The sequence below is a fragment of the Trypanosoma rangeli genome, assembly GCF_003719475.1.
Source record: "Trypanosoma rangeli strain AM80 chromosome Unknown Tra_15.4_contig_00351, whole genome shotgun sequence".
Classification (NCBI taxonomy): Eukaryota; Euglenozoa; class Kinetoplastea; order Trypanosomatida; family Trypanosomatidae; genus Trypanosoma; species Trypanosoma rangeli.
Genome location: NW_021706095.1, coordinates 1 through 19,581, shown reverse-complemented (window position 1 = coordinate 19,581; position 19,581 = coordinate 1). Strand labels below are relative to the sequence as shown.

General features: G+C 49.0%; 10 protein-coding genes and 1 pseudogene across 10 annotated transcripts, besides 13 other annotated features; all 11 read left to right on the top strand.

The window, feature by feature from the left end:
* Positions 1-655: 655 nt before the first annotated feature.
* Positions 656-1,390, top strand: TraAM80_07872 (uncharacterized protein; the record flags this gene model as incomplete). The annotated part of the gene is made up of 1 exon (XM_029384644.1): positions 656-1,390. One exon carries the CDS (start codon positions 656-658, stop codon positions 1,388-1,390), a length of 735 nt encoding a protein of 244 aa, XP_029235524.1.
* Positions 1,391-2,997: 1,607 nt separating this feature from the next.
* Positions 2,998-4,809, top strand: TraAM80_07871 (uncharacterized protein; the record flags this gene model as incomplete). Its single annotated transcript, XM_029384643.1, has 1 exon — positions 2,998-4,809. One exon carries the CDS (start codon positions 2,998-3,000, stop codon positions 4,807-4,809), a length of 1,812 nt encoding a protein of 603 aa, XP_029235523.1.
* A 383-nt stretch (positions 4,810-5,192) lies between these two features.
* Positions 5,193-5,885, top strand: TraAM80_07870 (uncharacterized protein; the record flags this gene model as incomplete). Its single annotated transcript, XM_029384642.1, has 1 exon — positions 5,193-5,885. One exon carries the CDS (start codon positions 5,193-5,195, stop codon positions 5,883-5,885), a length of 693 nt encoding a protein of 230 aa, XP_029235522.1.
* Positions 5,886-5,918: 33 nt separating this feature from the next.
* Positions 5,919-5,947: a microsatellite.
* Positions 5,948-6,311: 364 nt separating this feature from the next.
* On the top strand, positions 6,312-7,016 carry TraAM80_07869 (monooxygenase; the record flags this gene model as incomplete). The annotated part of the gene is made up of 1 exon (XM_029384641.1): positions 6,312-7,016. One exon carries the CDS (start codon positions 6,312-6,314, stop codon positions 7,014-7,016), a length of 705 nt encoding a protein of 234 aa, XP_029235521.1.
* A 524-nt stretch (positions 7,017-7,540) lies between these two features.
* Positions 7,541-7,608: a sequence feature (A-rich).
* Positions 7,609-7,686: 78 nt separating this feature from the next.
* TraAM80_07868 (putative vesicle-associated membrane protein 713) lies at positions 7,687-8,334 on the top strand (the record flags this gene model as incomplete). The annotated part of the gene is made up of 1 exon (XM_029384640.1): positions 7,687-8,334. One exon carries the CDS (start codon positions 7,687-7,689, stop codon positions 8,332-8,334), a length of 648 nt encoding a protein of 215 aa, XP_029235520.1.
* Positions 8,335-8,509: 175 nt separating this feature from the next.
* TraAM80_07867 (hypothetical protein) lies at positions 8,510-8,883 on the top strand (annotated as a pseudogene).
* A 291-nt stretch (positions 8,884-9,174) lies between these two features.
* On the top strand, positions 9,175-10,293 carry TraAM80_07866 (uncharacterized protein; the record flags this gene model as incomplete). Its single annotated transcript, XM_029384639.1, has 1 exon — positions 9,175-10,293. The coding sequence occupies one exon, from the start codon at positions 9,175-9,177 to the stop codon at positions 10,291-10,293; it is 1,119 nt and encodes a 372-aa protein (XP_029235519.1).
* Positions 10,294-10,468: 175 nt separating this feature from the next.
* Positions 10,469-10,516: a microsatellite.
* A 191-nt stretch (positions 10,517-10,707) lies between these two features.
* Positions 10,708-11,940, top strand: TraAM80_07865 (uncharacterized protein; the record flags this gene model as incomplete). Its single annotated transcript, XM_029384638.1, has 1 exon — positions 10,708-11,940. One exon carries the CDS (start codon positions 10,708-10,710, stop codon positions 11,938-11,940), a length of 1,233 nt encoding a protein of 410 aa, XP_029235518.1.
* Positions 11,941-12,116: 176 nt separating this feature from the next.
* Positions 12,117-12,148: a sequence feature (A-rich).
* Positions 12,149-12,671: 523 nt separating this feature from the next.
* TraAM80_07864 (uncharacterized protein) lies at positions 12,672-13,904 on the top strand (the record flags this gene model as incomplete). Its single annotated transcript, XM_029384637.1, has 1 exon — positions 12,672-13,904. One exon carries the CDS (start codon positions 12,672-12,674, stop codon positions 13,902-13,904), a length of 1,233 nt encoding a protein of 410 aa, XP_029235517.1.
* A 205-nt stretch (positions 13,905-14,109) lies between these two features.
* Positions 14,110-14,172: a microsatellite.
* Positions 14,173-14,204: a microsatellite.
* Positions 14,205-14,243: a microsatellite.
* Positions 14,244-14,327: 84 nt separating this feature from the next.
* On the top strand, positions 14,328-15,926 carry TraAM80_07863 (uncharacterized protein; the record flags this gene model as incomplete). Its single annotated transcript, XM_029384636.1, has 1 exon — positions 14,328-15,926. One exon carries the CDS (start codon positions 14,328-14,330, stop codon positions 15,924-15,926), a length of 1,599 nt encoding a protein of 532 aa, XP_029235516.1.
* A 46-nt stretch (positions 15,927-15,972) lies between these two features.
* Positions 15,973-15,997: a microsatellite.
* Positions 15,998-16,048: a microsatellite.
* Positions 16,049-16,065: a microsatellite.
* A 309-nt stretch (positions 16,066-16,374) lies between these two features.
* Positions 16,375-16,413: a microsatellite.
* Positions 16,414-16,722: 309 nt separating this feature from the next.
* TraAM80_07862 (uncharacterized protein) lies at positions 16,723-19,146 on the top strand (the record flags this gene model as incomplete). The annotated part of the gene is made up of 1 exon (XM_029384635.1): positions 16,723-19,146. One exon carries the CDS (start codon positions 16,723-16,725, stop codon positions 19,144-19,146), a length of 2,424 nt encoding a protein of 807 aa, XP_029235515.1.
* A 147-nt stretch (positions 19,147-19,293) lies between these two features.
* Positions 19,294-19,353: a sequence feature (A-rich).
* Positions 19,354-19,544: 191 nt separating this feature from the next.
* Positions 19,545-19,578: a microsatellite.
* Positions 19,579-19,581: the final 3 nt, after the last annotated feature.

Here is a 19,581-nt window from a genome sequence, read left to right as displayed (position 1 = left end):
GGGGGTACTTGGTTGATTGTTTTTGTGGTTGCTTTCACATCTCTCGTGGTTTCCCTCCGGTTGGGCGGCAGCGCCTTGCCAACGGGTTGTCACTGCCTGCGATGGGCTTCTGAATATTTGATGTGCGTTTCTTTTTTTTTTGTTTTGGCTTTTTTACAATGCGCTGGATGGGCCGTTGAACGCAACCCCTCCTCTCTGCGCCTCTCACGGCTTCGCTGTTGTCTAGGCGTCGTCTTTGTTTTTGGCCGAACGCCCGACAGTAATTGCTACCGGAGAACTTTTTATAGTTTCTGTTGTTTAACTCGTATGCGCCGCAGTGTGCGTTGATGTGTCCGCCTGTTGTTGTCTTCCCTTCGTCTGGGCGCTGCAGTGAGATGTACCTGGGGATTGTTTTTACCCTTTTTTTTTTGGTAGTTGTGTTTGTTGGAGTGGTTTCTTTCGGAGGAATGTTTTTGAAGTGGCGGCCAGATGGATAGGTTTGTTTTTCTTTGATGTGTTTTTTTTGTTTTTTGGTTTTGGGCTTGGTGAGGTTGCTAGGGACTGGTGTGTGACTGCAGGGCAGGTATATGCGTCCCTGGCATTGGTGGTGCGCGTGACGTTCCGCTTTAAGGGGGAGCGGCGTGCCTCTGGGTCCACGAGTGCGTTGCCAGTGCACATGATCGGTGCTGTGCATAGAGTATTTCCTGAACGAGGGTACGGTTTTGTTTTGGCCGTGCCGCCTCCTACATCACTGGCGCTTATGATGTGGCTGCTGTTAACACTGACGACAACAGAAACAGAATCCGAAGAAGCTGCTGACGCTGGACAGCAGCAGAAGTTGTTGTCGCAAGGCGAACATTTGAGTGTATGGTTCCCGCTGCGTAAATACGGTGTTTCTACTTTGAAGAGGAGGGAGAAGTGCGAGCGTGCAGCTCATTATTCATTACAGCTATCTCCCGGATCGTACGTGAAATTCTCTGCCACCTGCCATTATGGCACGGTGAACCAGCGGCTTGTATGGCGGGCGGGGTGTGTGTGTGTGCAGTGTGATGCTGAGGAGTTGCGAGAAGCTCTCCAAAAGGTTAAAGACTTGCGGTGGGACTGCATCATTCTCGACGAGGTAAAGAGGAAGGAGCTTCAAATCGCGCGGCAATACGCTTTGGTGGAGCAGATGACGGTTGAAAGTGCCTTTTTCAAGCGTGCTGTTACGGCAGCGGAGACTTTTCGAGCTCTCTTACTGGAAGAGGCTGTGGCGGATGACATTGGCACTGAAGAACTTCAGATGCGCCTAGCTCAGGAACGAGTACGCGGACTTTTTGATTGCCTTAGTAAGGCAGCGCAACGACACGTTGTTCGTGAGGCAGACTTGCGGCGGCCGCTACTCTCAATGTGGAAAGATGTGGGGACGTAAGCAAACGCTGGAGGAGGCGGATTTGCTTTGCGTCCTTATCATTTAGCGGCGGATGAGAGAGGACGTTGGGAGTGCGTGTGGCGGCGTTTAAAGGAGCATGGCTGAGAGACAGTGGGGGCTGTTGTTCTTTGTTGCCCCTGGTTTCTTCCTTTCCTTAAAAAAAAAAAATGCCTTTGCTCTTCCCCGTTTTGTCTTTTCGTTTATCGTTTTTAATTCCCTGCTGCCCTTGACGAGGCTGGCTCTGCTGTCAACCCGCACCTATTTTTTTTGCGTTTCCGTGCCTCAAGGCATTGCTCATCGTGCTCCGTGATGTGGCGTGTTTTATTGCGTTGGGTTTTGTTTACCGCGGTTTTTGCCGACGCCGCGTTGGCCGCAGAAACCGACGGGTTTGGGGTGCCCAAATAAGACTATAACCATTGTGGTGAACTGGTAACGAACGAAGGAGTCAACCTTGAGGGCCCTGGCGGAATTGGGAAGCGTGACAAAAATGAAGATGATTCCACCAGGGTTTAGCGTGATCTCGAGTGAGATAACTCTACAAGGGCTTAAGAAGCCCCTAATGCATTAATCGTCGTCGAGAAGGAAGGTGATTCCAAAGCTCAGAATTCTCATGTGTATGTGGTCTTTGGTAAATATGGAGGTGGCTTTAAGATGACTGCTAAATTTTTCACCCACATCAGGGGTAAAAGAGCGTCAAGAACGAAGAAATGAGCATAACTCACCTTCGACGATTTTTCGTGCCATTGGAAGCAGAAACACTCGGAGCAAAAAAGTTGGTCAACTCGTTGTCTTTTTGCTTGTATTTGATATATTCTCTGCGTGTGTCTTCTATGCAAACGGCAGTCCGTCAACGGCACGCCTGTTGCTTGGGTACACCAAGCGACTTCTGCGCATTGTTGGGGGTGTGAGGCACGGCGTTCACTTGACAAATGAAGAGGGCCCGGAAGTGGGGCAGGTTGCTGCCGCTGTCGAGGTCATTCACTGTGACGGCGGTGCCATCAAGTCTAAAAAAACCATTCATTTGAGTGACGTTTTTTGTGAAAACACTTTATCGTCCACTCTGTTCTTGGGTGAGAAATTGTGGGCGCTGCTATCGTGCTCACTAGTCGGGGTATGTTTGTGGGACTTATTTTGTGCTGTTATCTAACGTGGGGCTGTGGTTTTTTCTTTCTTGATCTCCCTTTCACCGTGGCATTGTGATTTTTTGTTATTCAGGAGGGAATTGTGACAGGGAATATGGTCTCGTGGGCGCTATTCTACTCTCCTGCTTATTTTATCCCTGCCCAATACCACGTGTTCATATCATCTACGCATATTACTAACGCAACACCGCCCTACATGTATCAACATCAACCTATTAGAGGGAGAGCCGTTTGTTGGGCGTTCTGAAAACTGCAAGCAAATCATGCTTGTGATAACACTGTCGTTCTTGTGGTTACAGTGGGGCATCATCCGCAGACTGATCGACTTGTGGTGTTTATGTCTTTTTATTTGTATGGTCTCGCCACCAACGACGAAATTCACGTCGCTTTCATGCCGCGTTTTTTTTTTTAAAAATCCCTTTACAACTCCATGCATGTAAATAGTTTGGGCCAATAACAAGGAGGATGTCCAGTCACAGTAGTGACGTTTATGTCATGGAGGACTCGGCGGAGCCGCTGACGACGGGGTCTGCAAACTCCCAGTCAAGGGGCCTGATATGCTCTTCTTCCTTCACCTCGTCGAGATCGGCCAATGAAGGGTGCAGCTGTCAACCAGCACCGGTGCCGGCACATGTTGCTTGTACGGTTGGAACAAATACGGAACAGCAGGTTGAGGAATATGTGACGAGCCTGCTGCAGAGGGGTATCATGGGTCTTATGCACACCATTGCTGGTGATGAGTTTGCCTACCATGTAATGGAAAAAACCTCTCAGGGCGTTGAAAGAAGTTACATCGAGCAGGTTATAGGAGCCGCTCAAAGAATGGTGGACTTTCTTCATGAATTGGGCATGCGTCAAACACTACCAGCGCGAGTGAAGGAACCATTACCAGAAGTTGCCGTGGTGGATGTCAACGCTGAACCTGAGTGGTTGGCGGAGCTGCGGCTCTCGATGACAAAAACCAATAGTCTTCTTGAGGGCATCATCAAAACGAACGAGAATGCGTCGACAGCCGTGGATGCGGCGAACGAGACGAGTTCAATTCCAGTGGTGCCTGCAGCTATGTCGGTCATGCCTTTTCCTCCACAGCAGGCACCTTCATTTTCACCTTCTCTGCAGGCTGAGACGGGGCGTATACAAGAACTTGAACTTGAGCTTCGAAGCATGCAGGAACAACTAGCAGAGATACATCTGGTGTTTGCGAAGGAAGGAGTTGATAGTGTAATACCCCTCTACAGTGAACTACTGTCCCTGCGTGGTGCCAAGCGAGAAGCCGCATTGCGAGACATGGAAAGCACCATGGCCTACCTTGCCACCCAGGAATGCTGCTTTGAACAACAGCTGGAAACAATTGAAAAACGTAAGCGTGCTCTGGACCTTGAATCTTGTCGTCGCTTCTACCAAGGCGGAGACACCGTGGCCAGCTTGGCGGCGGATGTTGAAAAATTGGCGCAGCTGGGACGTCAGATTAACTTGCTTCGTGATGAATATCGACGGTGTGCGGCGGAGGTTGATCCTATGGTTTGCACCTCCTCCACTCCGTGCAAGGGCGAAAAACGACGGCGCACCTCGGTTGATAGTTTCCGCATTCTTCTTGATCACCAGTCAGAAAGAGGTGAAGAGATAATGATGTTACGCGAGGGCCTGAATGCACAAAGACGGGAAACGGAGGAGTGGAGGCAGCGCTACGAATCCGCCGTTCACGCGATGAGTCCACCCCAGGAGAGTACACTTTTTACTTCCTTGTTACAGGAGGTGGAGGCTCGGGTCTCCCAGGAGGCGTCTGACAGATGTGCACGTTTGTGTCGTCTTTTCGGTTGGGAACTGCTCCAGCTGAAGGATAACGCTGTTTCCCTTGCACGTATCAGCTGTGCGGAGGAACAGCTGACACTGTCAATGCCGGACGCTTCGGAATGTGAGAGGAATGCCGTAGCGAGAAGTATTGTGTTGGCGAAGAAGGTGTTGGAGAGCTCGGTGGTAAATCGAGGAGAGCGTCAAGAAAGTCAGCACGCGGACGAGGAAAACAATAAGGAAATTGAGGATGAAGTTTCCACGCTGGAGGAAAAGGAGGAGGCCGAGCCAACGAAGACGGATTTGACGAAGGAAATACCATCGTCACCAAGTAAGGAAGGCCATGAATTAGACGAGGGTGCGGATGAAGCGGATACGATTGCTGCAGGAGCACCACAACAGGAGGACTCTCCCTCAGAAAACACACCAGACTCAACAGCTAAATTAGAGCCTTCCTTCTACAACAGCGGTCTGTGGGAAGAATGATAATAGGCAGGTTTTCAGCTACATATAGCAGGGCATCATTTTTCTTCACACATTCCGTTTATGAGTTGAGGTTTGTTTCGTTTTTGAACTTTTTTTTTTTGCTTGTTTTCTATTGGTGAGAGGTGGGGGGTGCTATTTCTATTATTACTGCAGGCTACTGCTTGCTTCTGTGTAGTATACTGTCCATTACACACTTTTTCTTTGACTGCTTTTATTTTTCTTTCTTATATATGACTGTCGATGCCGTTGAATTTTTGAAATTCGATTAAAAGATGATTGGCTGCGCGCCCCCAGCCGGATTCATAAAATCCAGTGATGGACGAACCTTACCGCCGCGTGTTGAGAGGAGGGGTGGATGCACGCAGTGGACAACATCACGACGGATGGAAAAGGGGGAGATCTTATGGTCAGAGTGTCTCTTTGTGTTTGGCGTTGCTGCGGCTGGTGGCACTTCCTTGATCTTGACGGGAGACATGGAGTGGAATAAGACGGCAAGCACCGTGTGGAATGCTATGGTTTCCAAGGGGGGTGAAAAGGTGACGGTGTGGGCCGTAGGATTCAGCGCACTCTCTCGTGCGTTGTTGGTGGCCAGTCATCGCCCCACAATTGCAAACTTGCTGGTCGAACCCCAACCCATTTCGCCCCGGTCGGACATTGTTGTACTCTCGTTATCGACACTTTTGGTGAAGAGCTATGAGAAACTGAAGGGTGCTTCTCCACTGACACCAATACAAGCTGCCTGGTTGCTCATTGCTATGCAGGAGGGCAGTATGTCACTGCATGATCCTTCGGAAACAAGGATGACATGGTTGAGTTGTTTTCTTCCCTTTTCACAAAGGGCGACCAGAGTTCCACTGAAGGCGGCAGCAAATGCCTTTCTCTTTATCGATTCAGTAACAAGGGCAGGCGAGGTTAAGGTGTGCTGTTCAGCTCTCAAGACTATTCCTGCCGAAACACAGGTGCGATTGCATCTGGGAACTTCGTTTGACGCCGCCGTGTGTGTGGAGGACGGCTTGAAACTTCAATGGGAGAATTATTGCCGTAGTACAGAATGCTTAGTGCTCGGTGTTTTATAAGAGAGAGAACGAGAAGGTTGGCTTCTCTTGCGTTATATATATATATATATATATATATATATGGTTTGGCCTGGTTTGATATTATGGAACGTATAGTTCCATGCATATACATATATAGATTGATAGATGAAAGTAGTTATCGTAGGCGCTGGACTCTCAGGCCCGTCTCTTGCAGCGTTTTTGCGTCATTCGAACGTTGAGTGTATCGTGCTGGAACAGGCACTGCTTTTGCGGACAATGTATCATCCACCTTTTACATTGTTTGCAAATGCCCTAAGTTGCTACAAGGCATTTGGAATGGATCACGTGTTGAACGGGGGAGATGTTGTTTCCGACGACTGTTTTGGCATTTTGGACGAACATCTTCGTTGACTGCTCAGAGTACGCAACCGGAGTGTGCATCTCAAGGCTTTAGGAGAGGGGGACATGATACCTCTTAGTACGGCATCGGCCGCAAACAGCGAGTCTATCGTTTCACGGCGCATTGCAGAAAAGATGAAACAAGAGCTTGGCAGTGTTTTGCTGCGTGCAACCTTCTCAGCTGATTACCTTCGCCGCATCCTTGGATATCATCTTGGGGATGTGCGTTTCAATAGTCGGGTTGTGGATCTTCTGCAGCACGATGGAGTCAAGGGTGGAGTACACGTTGTTTTGGAGAACGGGCAAACAGAATGGGGTGATGTGGTGGTGAGAGCGGATGGGGCACACAGTACGATTCGAAGGCTTTTGTATCCGATGGAATACGTTGGTACGAGCTGTCGCTCGCTAGGAATGACACAGGTGGATGGGTTTGTTGACCTTGGCCATGGTGATTGTCCAACAGGCGACTACCCTGTCGAGGTCTGGGTCAGGCGTCGTGTACTCTCATGTGTCCCACTGCACCGTGACGAAAGACATCAACTTTCTTTTTCAGCCACACTCTACGATCCACCTATGATGTTGGTGGATATTGATAACGAAACACAGATGCCATGGCTGTGCGGGATGTCTATCGTGCCGTGCCACACCGCGAATTTGCTGCCTTTGGTGATAACATTAGTAGCCTTCTGGGAGGGGCGGAGGTGGTCATTTTCACTGAACTTGTGGAGGCTCCTGTTATGCCGCGATGGTTCAATAAACGTGCAGTGTTAATTGGAGAAGCTGCGCATGGCTCTTTGCCCTCCTTCCTGGCGCAAGATGCTTCGTTGTGTATGGAGGATGCGGCTCTGTGAGCGACGCTGCTGATTGATGTTCCGTTGTGCAACGACACGGGATTTGAGTACGTCTTTAGGCAGTTTGAAACGCTGCGGCGTGACCGTGCAGAGCGGTATATTCGCCAGTCACGCCGAGCCCGCCGCTTCACAGCTATGACACATTCAAATGTGCGGGATGCGATGCTGAGGGTAACCCTTTCCGTGACGCTAACGTGTTTTCAGAGGTGGCTGTCAAACTGGAGGTATGGCTCGCAGCAGTTGGAGGTGGATCCCAAAATAAAAGCTGGAGACGGCGTTTCGAAGCTGAAAGCTTGTTGCTGTTGTATTGCTTCTCCACTTTTTTTATCTGTGGTTTTACATACACACAGGGTTCTCGATGCTGTGCGGCGCAAAACATGAGCGTTGCTGACGGCAGAAGAGCTACCTGGATTGCTTGTGCCCTCTAAACTCTTCAATACACGTTTTTATTTTTATTTGTTTGTTTTGTTTATGTGTGTTTTGCTTTGCTTCTTTTTATGTATTTGTGTTTTCCTACGTGCGACGTCTCTGCGTTTCCTGTGTGTTAGTTGGGGGCTTGCTAGGTATTCTTGCCTTTATGTTTGGGTAGCATGGTGACAATTCTTTATGCCCGTGTGGAATCCACAGACGGGGTTCTCTTAGCCGAGGCTCAGGCTGTCTCGAGTATGCACGCGGCAAGCGCCAGGAAGGTGCTCGCGAACATCAAGGGGCCGCTTGTGGAGAGGAGGTGTGTTATGTACAACGGCTACTCATACGACATCTTGCCGCACAGTGATGGGACAGTGTACCTGTGTGTAACGGAGAAATCATGTGGTCGCGGAACTTCCTTTAGGTTCCTAGAGGCCGCTCAACGACGCTGCAGCTCACAGCGTAGCAATCCTGCTAGTATGGCTGCCGAGTTGAAGGAGGAAGTTGATTTGTTTAACGGTGCGCAGAGCACAAGGATACGGGAGCTTCGTTCGGAAATAGAAACTGTCAAGGGGGCAATGATCGCGAATGTGGATAAACTGTTGTGCCGTGAAGAAAGACTCGATACGCTGTTATTGCAGTCTTCCGTGCTTGAGGGCGAATCATCGGCATTCCGACAGAATGCAAGGAGCTTGGAGCGCCAGTTTCTCAACCGGCGGATTGCTATCGGTGTCTCCGTTGCTCTAGTTGTGTTGATTTTGCTATTTGTGATTATTTTTATGATATGCTCTAGGGGCGGGGCCAACTTTGACCGCTGCCGCAGCCATTGAATACGACTTTGGGTCTAATGGAGCTCGCGGTTGACGTTTTTCATGGCATTTAGAGTTTTGTGGTTTTTTTTTTCTTCTTGTACTTTCTGTCTTTGTGCGTCAGGCTCTCTCAAGCGTGTCTGTGTTACTGTTTTTGTTCTTGTTGGCGGGTGAGGAGGAGTGGGGGGCGCTGTGGATGGAAACTTGGGCTTCTCTGGTACCGTTTTTTTTTTCTTCTTCACTCTCGGCTTTGCTGCAGTGCTGTGTGCTTTTTTGCAAGTGGCCGCAGAGCACTCACTCGGAGACGTGGTGCTTTGGGGTTGATGGACGCGTTTCATTATGAGGAGGTGGCGCTGAGTGAGGTATGCGTGGAAGGAGAAATGCTGCGCTATCCGTGTCCGTGTGGGGATCTTTTTGAGCTTTCCCTCAAGGACTTTGCTGCTGGAGCCGATGTCGCTCAATGTCCCACGTGTTCACTCACGCTCCGTATCATCTGCACCGAAGCGGAGCGAAGGGCCTTTATGAGTCATCATGGCACTGGAGGAGGTCAGCTGCGCCCTGTCCCGGCTTAATCGCCGCGTATAAAACCGCATATGCGTTGTAAGATTGTGGAGGGAATGTATACCTCAGTGGGGTAAAGCCGATGGTGTCCTGTTGGAAAGCATCCTGCGCTTTGTTGTTGTTGTTTCTAACTCCAGTTGCTTTTTTTTTTCTTTTTTCCCCTTCCCCTTGTCCTTCACACGGAATTCACTTAAGCGAGAAAATACAACACACGTATATCTACGCAACTATACGTAGATAAGTGTAGAGGGACTGCCGTGGTGGGAGCAAAAACGACATCTGTAGGGTTACCGTTGACTCATGGTGTTTCGTCGGCTGTGTCTCTCTGGCGGTGTGAGAGCCGTTGAGGTGCGTTTTCTTTCCATGACGAGCGACGCACGTGAGACTCTGACCAAGCAGCTATCTGCATTGAAGAATGAGTGCAAGGGACAGGGGTTGGATTTAGCGGACATGAGCGATGCTTCGCGGGCCGCGATGCGGGCGGTGCAGGATGGCCTAAAACGTGCCAACGTTGAGGATGACCAGTTCAAGGGGAAATACACAACACTGTCGGCCTCTATGAAGGCGTACACAGCACGTCTATCAAATCTACAGGATGAGGCACGGTCAATCCAGGCTGAGGCGGACGCGCTGCTTAAACTCATGTGGGGCACCGAGGCCCCACCAAAGGCCGCTTCTTTTGTGTCATCTCCAACGTCAACTGAGGAAGCTGGGACCGTTTCTGCTGCGGCGGATGTGAAGGAAACTGAAACAGACGATGATAAATTTGTCGTGGAACCGCCTAATCTAGCCAAGGCGTCAGGGAATGGCAAGCGGCCTGCTGAGCGCGTTGAGGCCGAGCGGGTGCAGGGCATCGCAAGGAAATCAGCGGAGGAGGTGATAGTGGAGGAGATTGAGGTGGAGACCATTGAGGTAGAAGTAGAGGCCAAGGAAAGTCCTGCCGACACCATGAAGATCACCGACATCACGAAGGAGTTGTACGAACGGGGAGTGAACTTTTCTGACTGCCTTGACGCGCGGACGTTACGTCAGCGATACAAGGATATGCTGGCGGGAAAGATTCCGTCCGGCATTCCTCCAGGCATGCCAATTTCGAGTCCGGCGGCTGCAGAAGTAAACACTAACCAGCCTCGCATGCCGCAGCATCGACCGTACCAACAGCAGCAGCAGCAGGCTAATACGAAGGAGTCTGGGCTTGCTCATGATCCGTATCCTAATGCATACAGGAAGATGGTGGACCCCATGAAACATGTGTGGGAGCTTAAGAACGAGCTTGCGGCAGAGAAAGGTATTGATCCAAAGAGTGTGGACCTGTGGAGTGGGAAATGCAAGCTAGAGGACCACAAGATGTTGTATGATTATCCATCCGTGCAGAGCCACCCCATAGAGGTGCGTCAGAAGGGAGACATTCCACGGTAAGGCCGTGAGATGTTGTGTCTTGTACGAACGACGCATGACTTTATTTTGCAATGGCGCTCAAGTAGCGAAATGAGAAGGCACGAGGATCGATAATTGCCCTAAAGAGGAGAAGAAAACCAGTGGAGAGGAAACTACAAATATTTCCTTTTATATTTGTTGGTTTGATTCCGGATGGTTATTACTATTATTATTATTATTTTGTTTTATTATTGGTGTTATTCTTGGTTACTCTGGGCTTTACCAGGCAAAAATATATTCGCCTGTATCTACCACATGCATGCGTATCGCCTTGCATATACGCGTTGAAACCTGTACATTCGGATATGTATGGGAGCTTTCCGTGGACTTTTTTGTTTTGTTTTGGGTTTTGTTTATTGCTGTTTCTCAAGAGTTTGCCTTGTGGGCAGCAAGGGAATGTACCGAGAACTGGACGCACTTGTTTCAACCGAGGCATTGGAGACAGAACGCAAAGTTTCCCAACGGCGTTTGTACCTTATCACCTTTGTTGTTTTTTCCGTGGTTGCAGGGGGATCCTTTGCGTGTGTCGTCTTTGGCATCTCTGAAATTGCGAGCCACGACTCCACACTTATGAATGACGGACTTGGGGAAGTCATGACAGTCCTCGGGATATGTTTTACACTCCCGTGTGTGTTTTGCGTTGTAGTTTTTGCGTCACTGGCATTAGGCCTTTCATGCTGTCCATCCAATCCCCGTTTTAGTACCCTCCTTGTCATTGGGCTGACCTTGATTTCCTTTGTGACCCAGCAGATTCTGTGCGACGTGTTTTTGTTTCGTTTTATTGGTTTTCCCACGGCGGCCGCTTTGGTTGCGGATGTGTGTGTTGCTGCATCTTATATATTTCTACACGCACGGAGTTTCTACGTACCTACTGTTTTGACAGTCGTGGTGTTTGTGGGGAAAACAGCTGCTTTGTGGGGTGTAACGTTCACTCGTCATGCGGACGAGCAGCAGCGGCATTATCAGCAGCAGCAGCAGCTCAGCTCCAGTGGCCTCTTTGCGATGCTGGCGTTAACGGTTTCTATTGTTCAACTGCCGCTGTATATTACCGAGACACGTGAATGGTCAGGACGGGATAATAATGTTGTGGCAGAGAACACCATTGTGGGAAACTTCAACAACAATTTCAACCTTCTTCTCCTTCACCTGCTAAACTCCCTGGACATTTTTACCGTGTACAGTTCTGTTCTTTTTCCTGGCACACGAAAAGGTTCCCTTCGAACCGTACCAGAGCCATTTCAAATTCTTATTTCTATTATTGTCAGCGTTGCGTTTGTAGGGAACAACGTTGGCGTCATTCACTTATTTTATGCACGTGATGGGGTCGAATGCGCGGAACTTATGTTTCTGCCGAAGAGGCTGCGTGATGCCATTAATCAGTGGAGCAGCACTGATGCAAATGGAAGCCACAAGCGTCGTATTCTTCAATATATGTTGCTGCTTATTGTTGTGTGCGATGTTCCTCTGTTGGCAGTACGAACGCAGCTCTGGTGGAGAGACCATCAGATGCTAAGCATATTTCTCATAAAAAACATCAAGGCGATTTTTGACATGTTTATGGTGGTGCTTCGCGTGGGTCGTTCACTTGGGTCCGCCGATCGTGTGTGGGATTCGTTTGCCGAGAATTAGTGATCGCTGTTCTTTTTTTTTTTTTGTCTCTTCGGTTGTCTTTCATCGAGCTTGAATTATAACTCGCGTTGATATTTAAAGGGAACCCCCAAGACCCCATCAAAACAAAAAATAAAGACATAATAACAATATTGTTCCCTTTCTGTGTGTTTCCCGAACATTTATTCGCCTTAATGTTTTTTTTTTCCTTCTTTTTTTTTGCATTTTTGTCTCTGCCGGTCCTTTGTCCTGGGCGGCTCGTGATATAGGGAAGCGGCGACGATGGGGGATGGTCGGTCAATCGATTTGAGCAAGCTCCCAAGCGCAACGATTGGGTTGAAGCAGCCGCTGGAGTTTGTGAGCACAAGTGGGAGACACGTGGTGGGTAACCTTCATGGAATTATGTTTCATGGTGCATCCTCTGCCAGCAGCTATCGGACTGCCGCCACGGTTCGAGGTGCCGTTGGAGCTCGGCGGCGCACCGGAATTTGATTACTGACTTCCTCCTATTGACGTGCTGGGCCGTTTTTTTTTTTTTCCTTACTGCTTGTTCTCCGGGGTGCGGTGTTGTCCTGTTTGGTGGCGCGGAGATACACATTCCCGTGTGTATAAAGATTATGTGAGAGGAATCTGTCTTTAAAATATGTGTGTTTTTTTTTCGTTTGTGGGTGTACTTGCGTGTTTCTGTTTGAGGAATGCCAATGCTTGTTTGTGTATCGTTTTTGCTTTGCTTTTCCTTAGGGGGAGGGGTAATGCGGAGCTGCTCTGTGTCTGCGGATGAGGATAGGTTTGATGTGGCGGCATTTGGATCCTACGGCGGTGACCCAACGGTTTCATGTCCGCCATCGCATGCGCCAACTCACGTGGAGACGATGAGCCTGTTGGACGAACTGTTTTCTTCTCCACCAGTTACTGTGTCGTCGCTGAGTGATCTGGCTGATGATGCGCCAGTGAAGGTGGGTGATGCGGCGAGAACCGGGCTGCCGCTTGAGGTTCATGCTGCTGCTCCACTGCCGAGGTATTCCATTGAGGTGTCGGTAGGGCCAGATTCCACTGGACGTGGCATGGCGTCATCTCTGAGCCCAAAACAGCTGGAGGAGGTCGTGCCAGTTTTTCAGGGAATCTTTAATGATGATGTTCCTCGGTGGTATGAGGCATGCGCTATATTGCGTAGCCTTTCGCCCCGGAGTCCAATAGGCAATGCGCCGAAGTTCATACCGAGTGATGTAGCGGGAGAACTCTCAATGAAGTCTTTTTTCCAGAGCGATCACACTGCCAAGAGTCACTGTGAGTTGGTTTCCATAGCGCCGTTTTTGGAGTTTGAACAAACCTTTCAGCATATTTCAGTATTTCCGGTGTTAAAAATCTCACCGCTGGCCTCTACCCTCCGCCAATGTGTGCAGGATTGGGTGGAAAGCCACGGCGGTGTGCGCGCAGTCTTGTTGAATTCAACTCTGCTGTTAGATCTTCAGACGCTGTTGGAGAACGTTAATGAGGCTTTTGTTGCCTCAGTCGCGACTTCGCCTCAATCTGCTTCGGAGGCATTGCTCCTTTCATCCCTCACAGACATATGCCGATACTGCGTACAGTTGGCGTGCACGTGCATTCCTTATGGGGATCACCCCGTTTCAGCGACCACCATGCAGGCGGTGATGCAGCACAATTCCACGGTTATTTCTCATGTAGTTGAAGAGTTACAAAATCATGAAAAAATTCTTCATTTACTGGTTGTGGCACGCTCTACTGCGTATCATCGATGCTCAGAAGACGTACAAGCCAGCGTTTCTCCCCTTATTGCTGAGCTTCTTTCTCTCTTGGACACCTTTTCCTCATCATCCACCATGCAGTTGGACAAGAAGAAGGGGCTAGACAAACGTTGCAGATTGAGTGGTCTCCGGCTACCTTCCTCCTGCCCATCCGAAGTAATCGATGCCTTTGTCTACCGTTACTGGAAGGAGACGACTAGGGGCCCTACACCCACGTAGAACAGCTGAAAAATGTGTTTGTCTTTTCACTCATCTTGTTTTTGAGTACATGTGTGTCTGTATGTTTGTGTGTTTCCCTTGTTTTGTTCCCCTTTTTTTATTCAACCCGCGGCGTACTGCGTGTTATGAGTAGTTTTTTTCTGCATGTGTGAGCGTGAGAAATAACTGTTGAACACGCCGTGAAAATATAATTTGTTCTTTCCTATTTGTGCTTTGTGCTTTGTGCTTTGTGCTTTGTGCTTTGTGCTTTGTGCTTTGTGCTTTGTGCGTGTGCGTGTGCGTGTGCGTGTGCGTGTGCGTGTGGTGGTGGTGGTGGTGGTGGTGGTGGTGGTGGGGGTGCAGGGTTATCATTTGTTTATTATTATTTGCCGCGTTTCCCTTCTTTTGCTCATCAGCTAAATTCAAAAAAAAAACTGTTTGGGAATGCACTCGAGGGAGATGTCGTCCGTCCGCACGCCCACCTTTGAGGACATTGCACTCGAGAACCGCAGGCGTTTGGGGCTAATGGGCATTCTTCCAAATAACAGGGTTGCACTGCATTCGTTGATGCAGATGATGTCCTGCATGGGGGAGTTGTCTAACCTTGCACTTAACAGTGAGGCCTCCTTATCACCCTTTGAACAAGGTGAGGTCCGCACGGTGATTGGAAAGATGGCCGTCTGTTTGGCCACCTTTAGTGAGGCATTTGAGATCAATGTGGGCCAAGCTGCTATGGATACACTTAGAGACTACTCCCAGAAGGCGGACACCAGCACAATAGGACGATCCAGAGGGGATCAGAAAAAAACTACCTTGTCTACGCGGGTTGCGGGAGAGGGACTGGATGAGGAACCAGGCAGTCGCACTCATGAGGAGCCCAATGTACTTCTGTCTCCAACGTCTAATCGGGACTTCTTTAGGTTTCTTGACGAACTTGTCACCTACAGTCGGAGTGATTTTGAAAAGGCTGAGCTCAAGTGGGTTGCCCCTTTGCCTGACGGAACGATTCAAGACCTCATTGAAAATGGCTCAAGCATCAACGTGCAGTACAAGGACCTTCCCCTGTATTTGGAGTGCGTTCAACGCTACCGCAATGCCCGCACAAACGAGGCACAAGGAAGTAAAACAGACGCAGAGCCTTCATCCTCCGCAACATTTCAGCGAGCCCGAACTATAGTTTCTGTTGCGCCGGGCAAACCACACTACAAAAAGGAATCGTTGATTGTCTCGCCGCACACCACCATGGATGGAGGACCGATGAGTCCCAGTAGTCTTATTTTTCCGACGGCACCTGATACATCGATACCCAGGGCAAGCGTGGGCGACTCAAACTCTGCCGAATTGGCCACCTCAGAGGCGGACTTCCGTGCCAAGGTAGATAGGTTAAAACAAGGCCAAGTGACAGGGTCACAGATTGCACAGCTTAACTTGACGTTTAGTGTGCCACAGACTAATGGTCTTTTGGAGCTCATTCCCAACGGTATTCATGTCAAGGTAACATCCGCAAACGTGGGCGAGTTTCTTCGTCTACTTGGGGATAAGTCAGGCATACAAAACGGAAAAATTCGTCGTATGGAAAGCATTAAAAAGCTTGAAGTTTCCAGTGCGGGCTCGCAAGACATTTCGAGGGATAAGGAAAAATTTTCCCCGACACATTTCTCAAAGGGGATTTTTGCGCCATACGACGAGCGCACGAGTTTTTTTGTTGACGTGGATGCATCGGATGAACTCTTGCCTGCATTTATAAAGGATCGGGAAAGTCAGCGGCGAGGGGCTGAAACACCCTATGTGCGTGTTATTCGTAAAGGCGATCTGCGGACGTGGAGGATGATGATTGACGAAGTGCAGAAGCATCCTTCAGCGATAAAAGAATACGGTGTTACCTTTTGTGTCCCTGCTACCATTGCCAGCCACGCGACTGAGGAAGAACAGGCGACAAAGGTGCATGAATTGATAAAGGATGGTGCCTCCACTCTTGTGGATGAGTCCCAAGTTTGGCTGTTCTCCAGACTGATCGAACAATTTTTACACCCAAATGCGTGAAAGGTATCTGTGTTATTTTTCTTCCTTTTTCATTTCATTCAACTTTAAAAAGATGAAAAGAAGATGAAGAAAAAAGAAAAGAAAAGAAAAACCACGAAAAAAACAAAACAACAACAACAAAATGGGAGAAAAAAAAAGAGTTGGGTCATGAGCTTTCTGTGTCTGTCTATCTTGTCTGATGGTGAGGCTATGCCAGGGTATATAGTTGTGGTTTGGGCATGAGGGTCAGCCCGAAACATTTTTTTTTTTTATGTATTCACGAATCTCATTTTTTTTTTTTGTTATTTTCAGTTTTCTGTTTAGGAGCCAGTTGGGGAAGATGTGAGATGAGAAGGGTGTCTGCGCACTGGGATTTGTTCCCCTCCCCATGGGTTCGTTCTCTACGGGATCTTTCACAGGTGGTCGCCGCGTTTGAAGCATGAGGAGGGACTCTTTTGGATTTATCTTCTTGCTGTTGCTGTTTGTGTTGTTCTTATTGCTTGCTTTGAAGCTTCACTCTCTCAACGCCTCTGAGTTGCACGCCACACGACGGTGTCCAGGGCGTTCGGAGGGGGATGGGGGGGGGGGTAGGGGCATGAGGAGAGTTTGTACTTTCCTGCGAAGACTCTGGATTCAGTAGCAGCCTTGACGTTAGCCATCTTTCGATTTCTGTTCTTTGTTTTTTACCGCATCTTTTACTGCCCCGCTGTCAAGAGGGGCCAAAGGAAGAACTCACCGAATCAAAAAAAAACACGCACACGCCGCAAACTGCGCCCACTTGTCCTGCTACCACCCTTGACTCTCTGACAGAGGCTCTATGAACGCTGACGATAGCGACAGCCTGTGGTTGCAGAAAAGCATTCATATGTCAGACCCGATTCCAGAGGCCAATGAGAGGACAAATTCAAACCTTGACAGCAAACAGGATGGGCAACCTACGGCGTCAAAAGTTTGGACAGACCCTGAAATTGAATTGACTAAGACACCTTTCAGTATAACTTCCATGCGACCACTGCATTGCCCTTCGCAACGGCTCTCTGCTCGTCTTTCTGTGTCAAACACGGCCTTTGCGTCGTTTCAGGAGCTTGATGACTTGCGCGCACGCGTGAGCCAAATGACTCGCGAGCGTCTGAAGTGGTCAAATGTCCAACGGGACTTGGAGCTTGCGCGATTTGAACTCGCGCAGGCAAACGAGGAGCTAAAGACTATGCGGGAGTACGTTAAAACGATGAAGGGAGATTTAGATGAGGCGAACAGTCGAGCAGATCGTGAGGTGAAGGTGCGTCACACGCTTGAAATGCAATTGAAGGAGACCATGGGCCAGTGGAGGACCGAAACGGAGTTTCTAAAACAACAACTTGATGACATCAAGGCAGAAAACGCACAGCGTCTCACGGAGATGGCGGATCGCACGGACTTAGAATGTAACTCCCGCACCGAAACTCTGCGGGAACAGGTCGTCAAGCTTTCTGAAGAACTAGAGGAACTGGAGGCGCGAAGTATTCAAGTGGAGCAGGAGCGCGCACATCTTCACAACAAAAATGAGGACTTGCGTGAGCATATGAATGATATTCGTGCAAAATATGAGGAATCCAGGCGATCACTAGAAGAATATTCCAGGCGCTGCACGGAGCTAGAGAAGATGCACGCGGGGTTTGTGGAAGAGACTGAAAAATCACATGCCGATGCGTTACACTCTCACATAACGCTAAGCGAAGAACGCGTCCGCCAGATCACAACATCCAAGGAGAACATGGTAAAAGATCTCCGGCAAGAATTACAGGCACAAAAGGAGAAATCCCGCGCCCTCAGTGATGAGCTTGCTTCCTTACGTTACCGGCATCAGATTGCTGAGGAGGAGTCAAATCAGCAAAATCTGGATCACGTAAAGGAAATAAAACGCCTTGAAGATGAGCATCGACTTGCCCTCTGTCAGCAACAGCTCCAGACTGAAACGCTTTTGCGAGAGACGAAGGGGGGCATATTATCCATGGAAGAGGAACGATCTTCACTACGACGCCAGTTGTCGAGGACGTCGGAGGAGTTGTCGACTGTGACTACCATTCTTGCTCAACGTGAGAAGCACATTAGCCACCTTGAGAAGGAGCTTGCCGCAGTGAAGGAGGCTGCATTGACAATGCAGCAGGAACATATCTCTATCTCCAAAGAGGCAGAGGCGGCGCACGAGGCCCTGAACCACGCCGAGGAACGAGTACGACGGCTGATGGCGCGACAAGATACATCGGATGCTGATTATTCAAGGGACTTGCGAGAAGTAAAGGAGCAGCTCACCTCCACCCAGGAAGAACTTGTGCGTGTGAGGAGTGAGCTCGCCTCCGCTGCGCAAGAAAAAATGCGGCATGAGGTGGAGTGCAGGGGTATCATCTCTGAGCTGCGAGCGAACTTGGAGGAGGCGAGATGTGATAAGGGTGCCATACAGCAAATTACCAGTGAAAAGAAACGCGCTGACGAGCTTGTGGAGGAGTACAGGGGTAAGTATCTTTCCATGTGCAAGAGGGCGGAAAATCTTGATATTGAACTTTCTGCCGCATCAAACAGGTGCACTCTACTTGAAAAGCGTCTTGATGAGGAGTTGCGTCGTTCGATACGAAACGCCTCTTGTTCCCCCACTCCGCAGCGGCAAAATTGTGTGAACAAGCGACTTCGAAGTCCCTCGTCGTTTAACGTGCCACTATCCGTGACAACGCATCCGACAAAGAGGAGTCGGTCTGTTGAACCGAGGGTTTTCACAATTAGTGGATTTGATGCGTCGGATTTGCTAAGCCAAATTAAACAATTACCCCACGCCACCGTTGCAGAGTGTCGGTCCAACACACCTGTCCCTTCTAACTTGACTCACCTTGTTACAAACGGCCAGTTAACTATTAAATTACTTACAGCCTTGGTGCGTGGTTGTTGGATATTGCCGGACGCCTATGTGCATGAATCGCTGCGGAATCAACGATGGCTTGATGAAAGTGCCTATGGGTTTCGTCACGAGGTTCTCCCGCTTTCTCAACAACGAATTGGATTCACTGAGGGCTTTGTCTCTTCTAGGCACTACAACACGGCCAAACTTATTATTGACGAGGGGGGTGCCACTGTGGAGAGTGAGTTGCGTATAGCAGACATCGTTTTGTGCATCCACTCTGAACTTGACAGTCTTGGAGGTATACATGCAATGACGTGGGACAAACTTGTGGAACTCATTTATCCAGTGAAGATAGGCGATACGCAGTAGAGGCAGGAAAGGCAACCAAAAACAAAGGAGGGAAAAAGAAATTGGAGTCTTTAAGAAAGAGGGAAGATGTAAACACTCTTACAGACACACAAGCGCTCACACTCATACAGAGATGGTGGGATGTCTCTCTGAGAAGCGACATTTTAGCTTTGTTTATGTGTGTGTGTTTTTTTTTGTTCTATTCTTGTTGTCTTTGTTTTTCGTTGTTGATTTACCAAACCGGGATTTCTTTTTCCGCTTGGTGTTCCTTTCCCCTCCCTCTTCTTCCACAATCTTCTCTTATTTTATGCGGACGCACACTTTTATATGCCCTTCTATTGCATCTGTACATCTGTGTATGGATAAACCTCTGCATGCAATATCTGCTATACAGCTAACAATATGTGTTGGAGAAAGAAAGAGAGAGGGAGAGAGAGAGAGAGAGAGAGAGAGGTA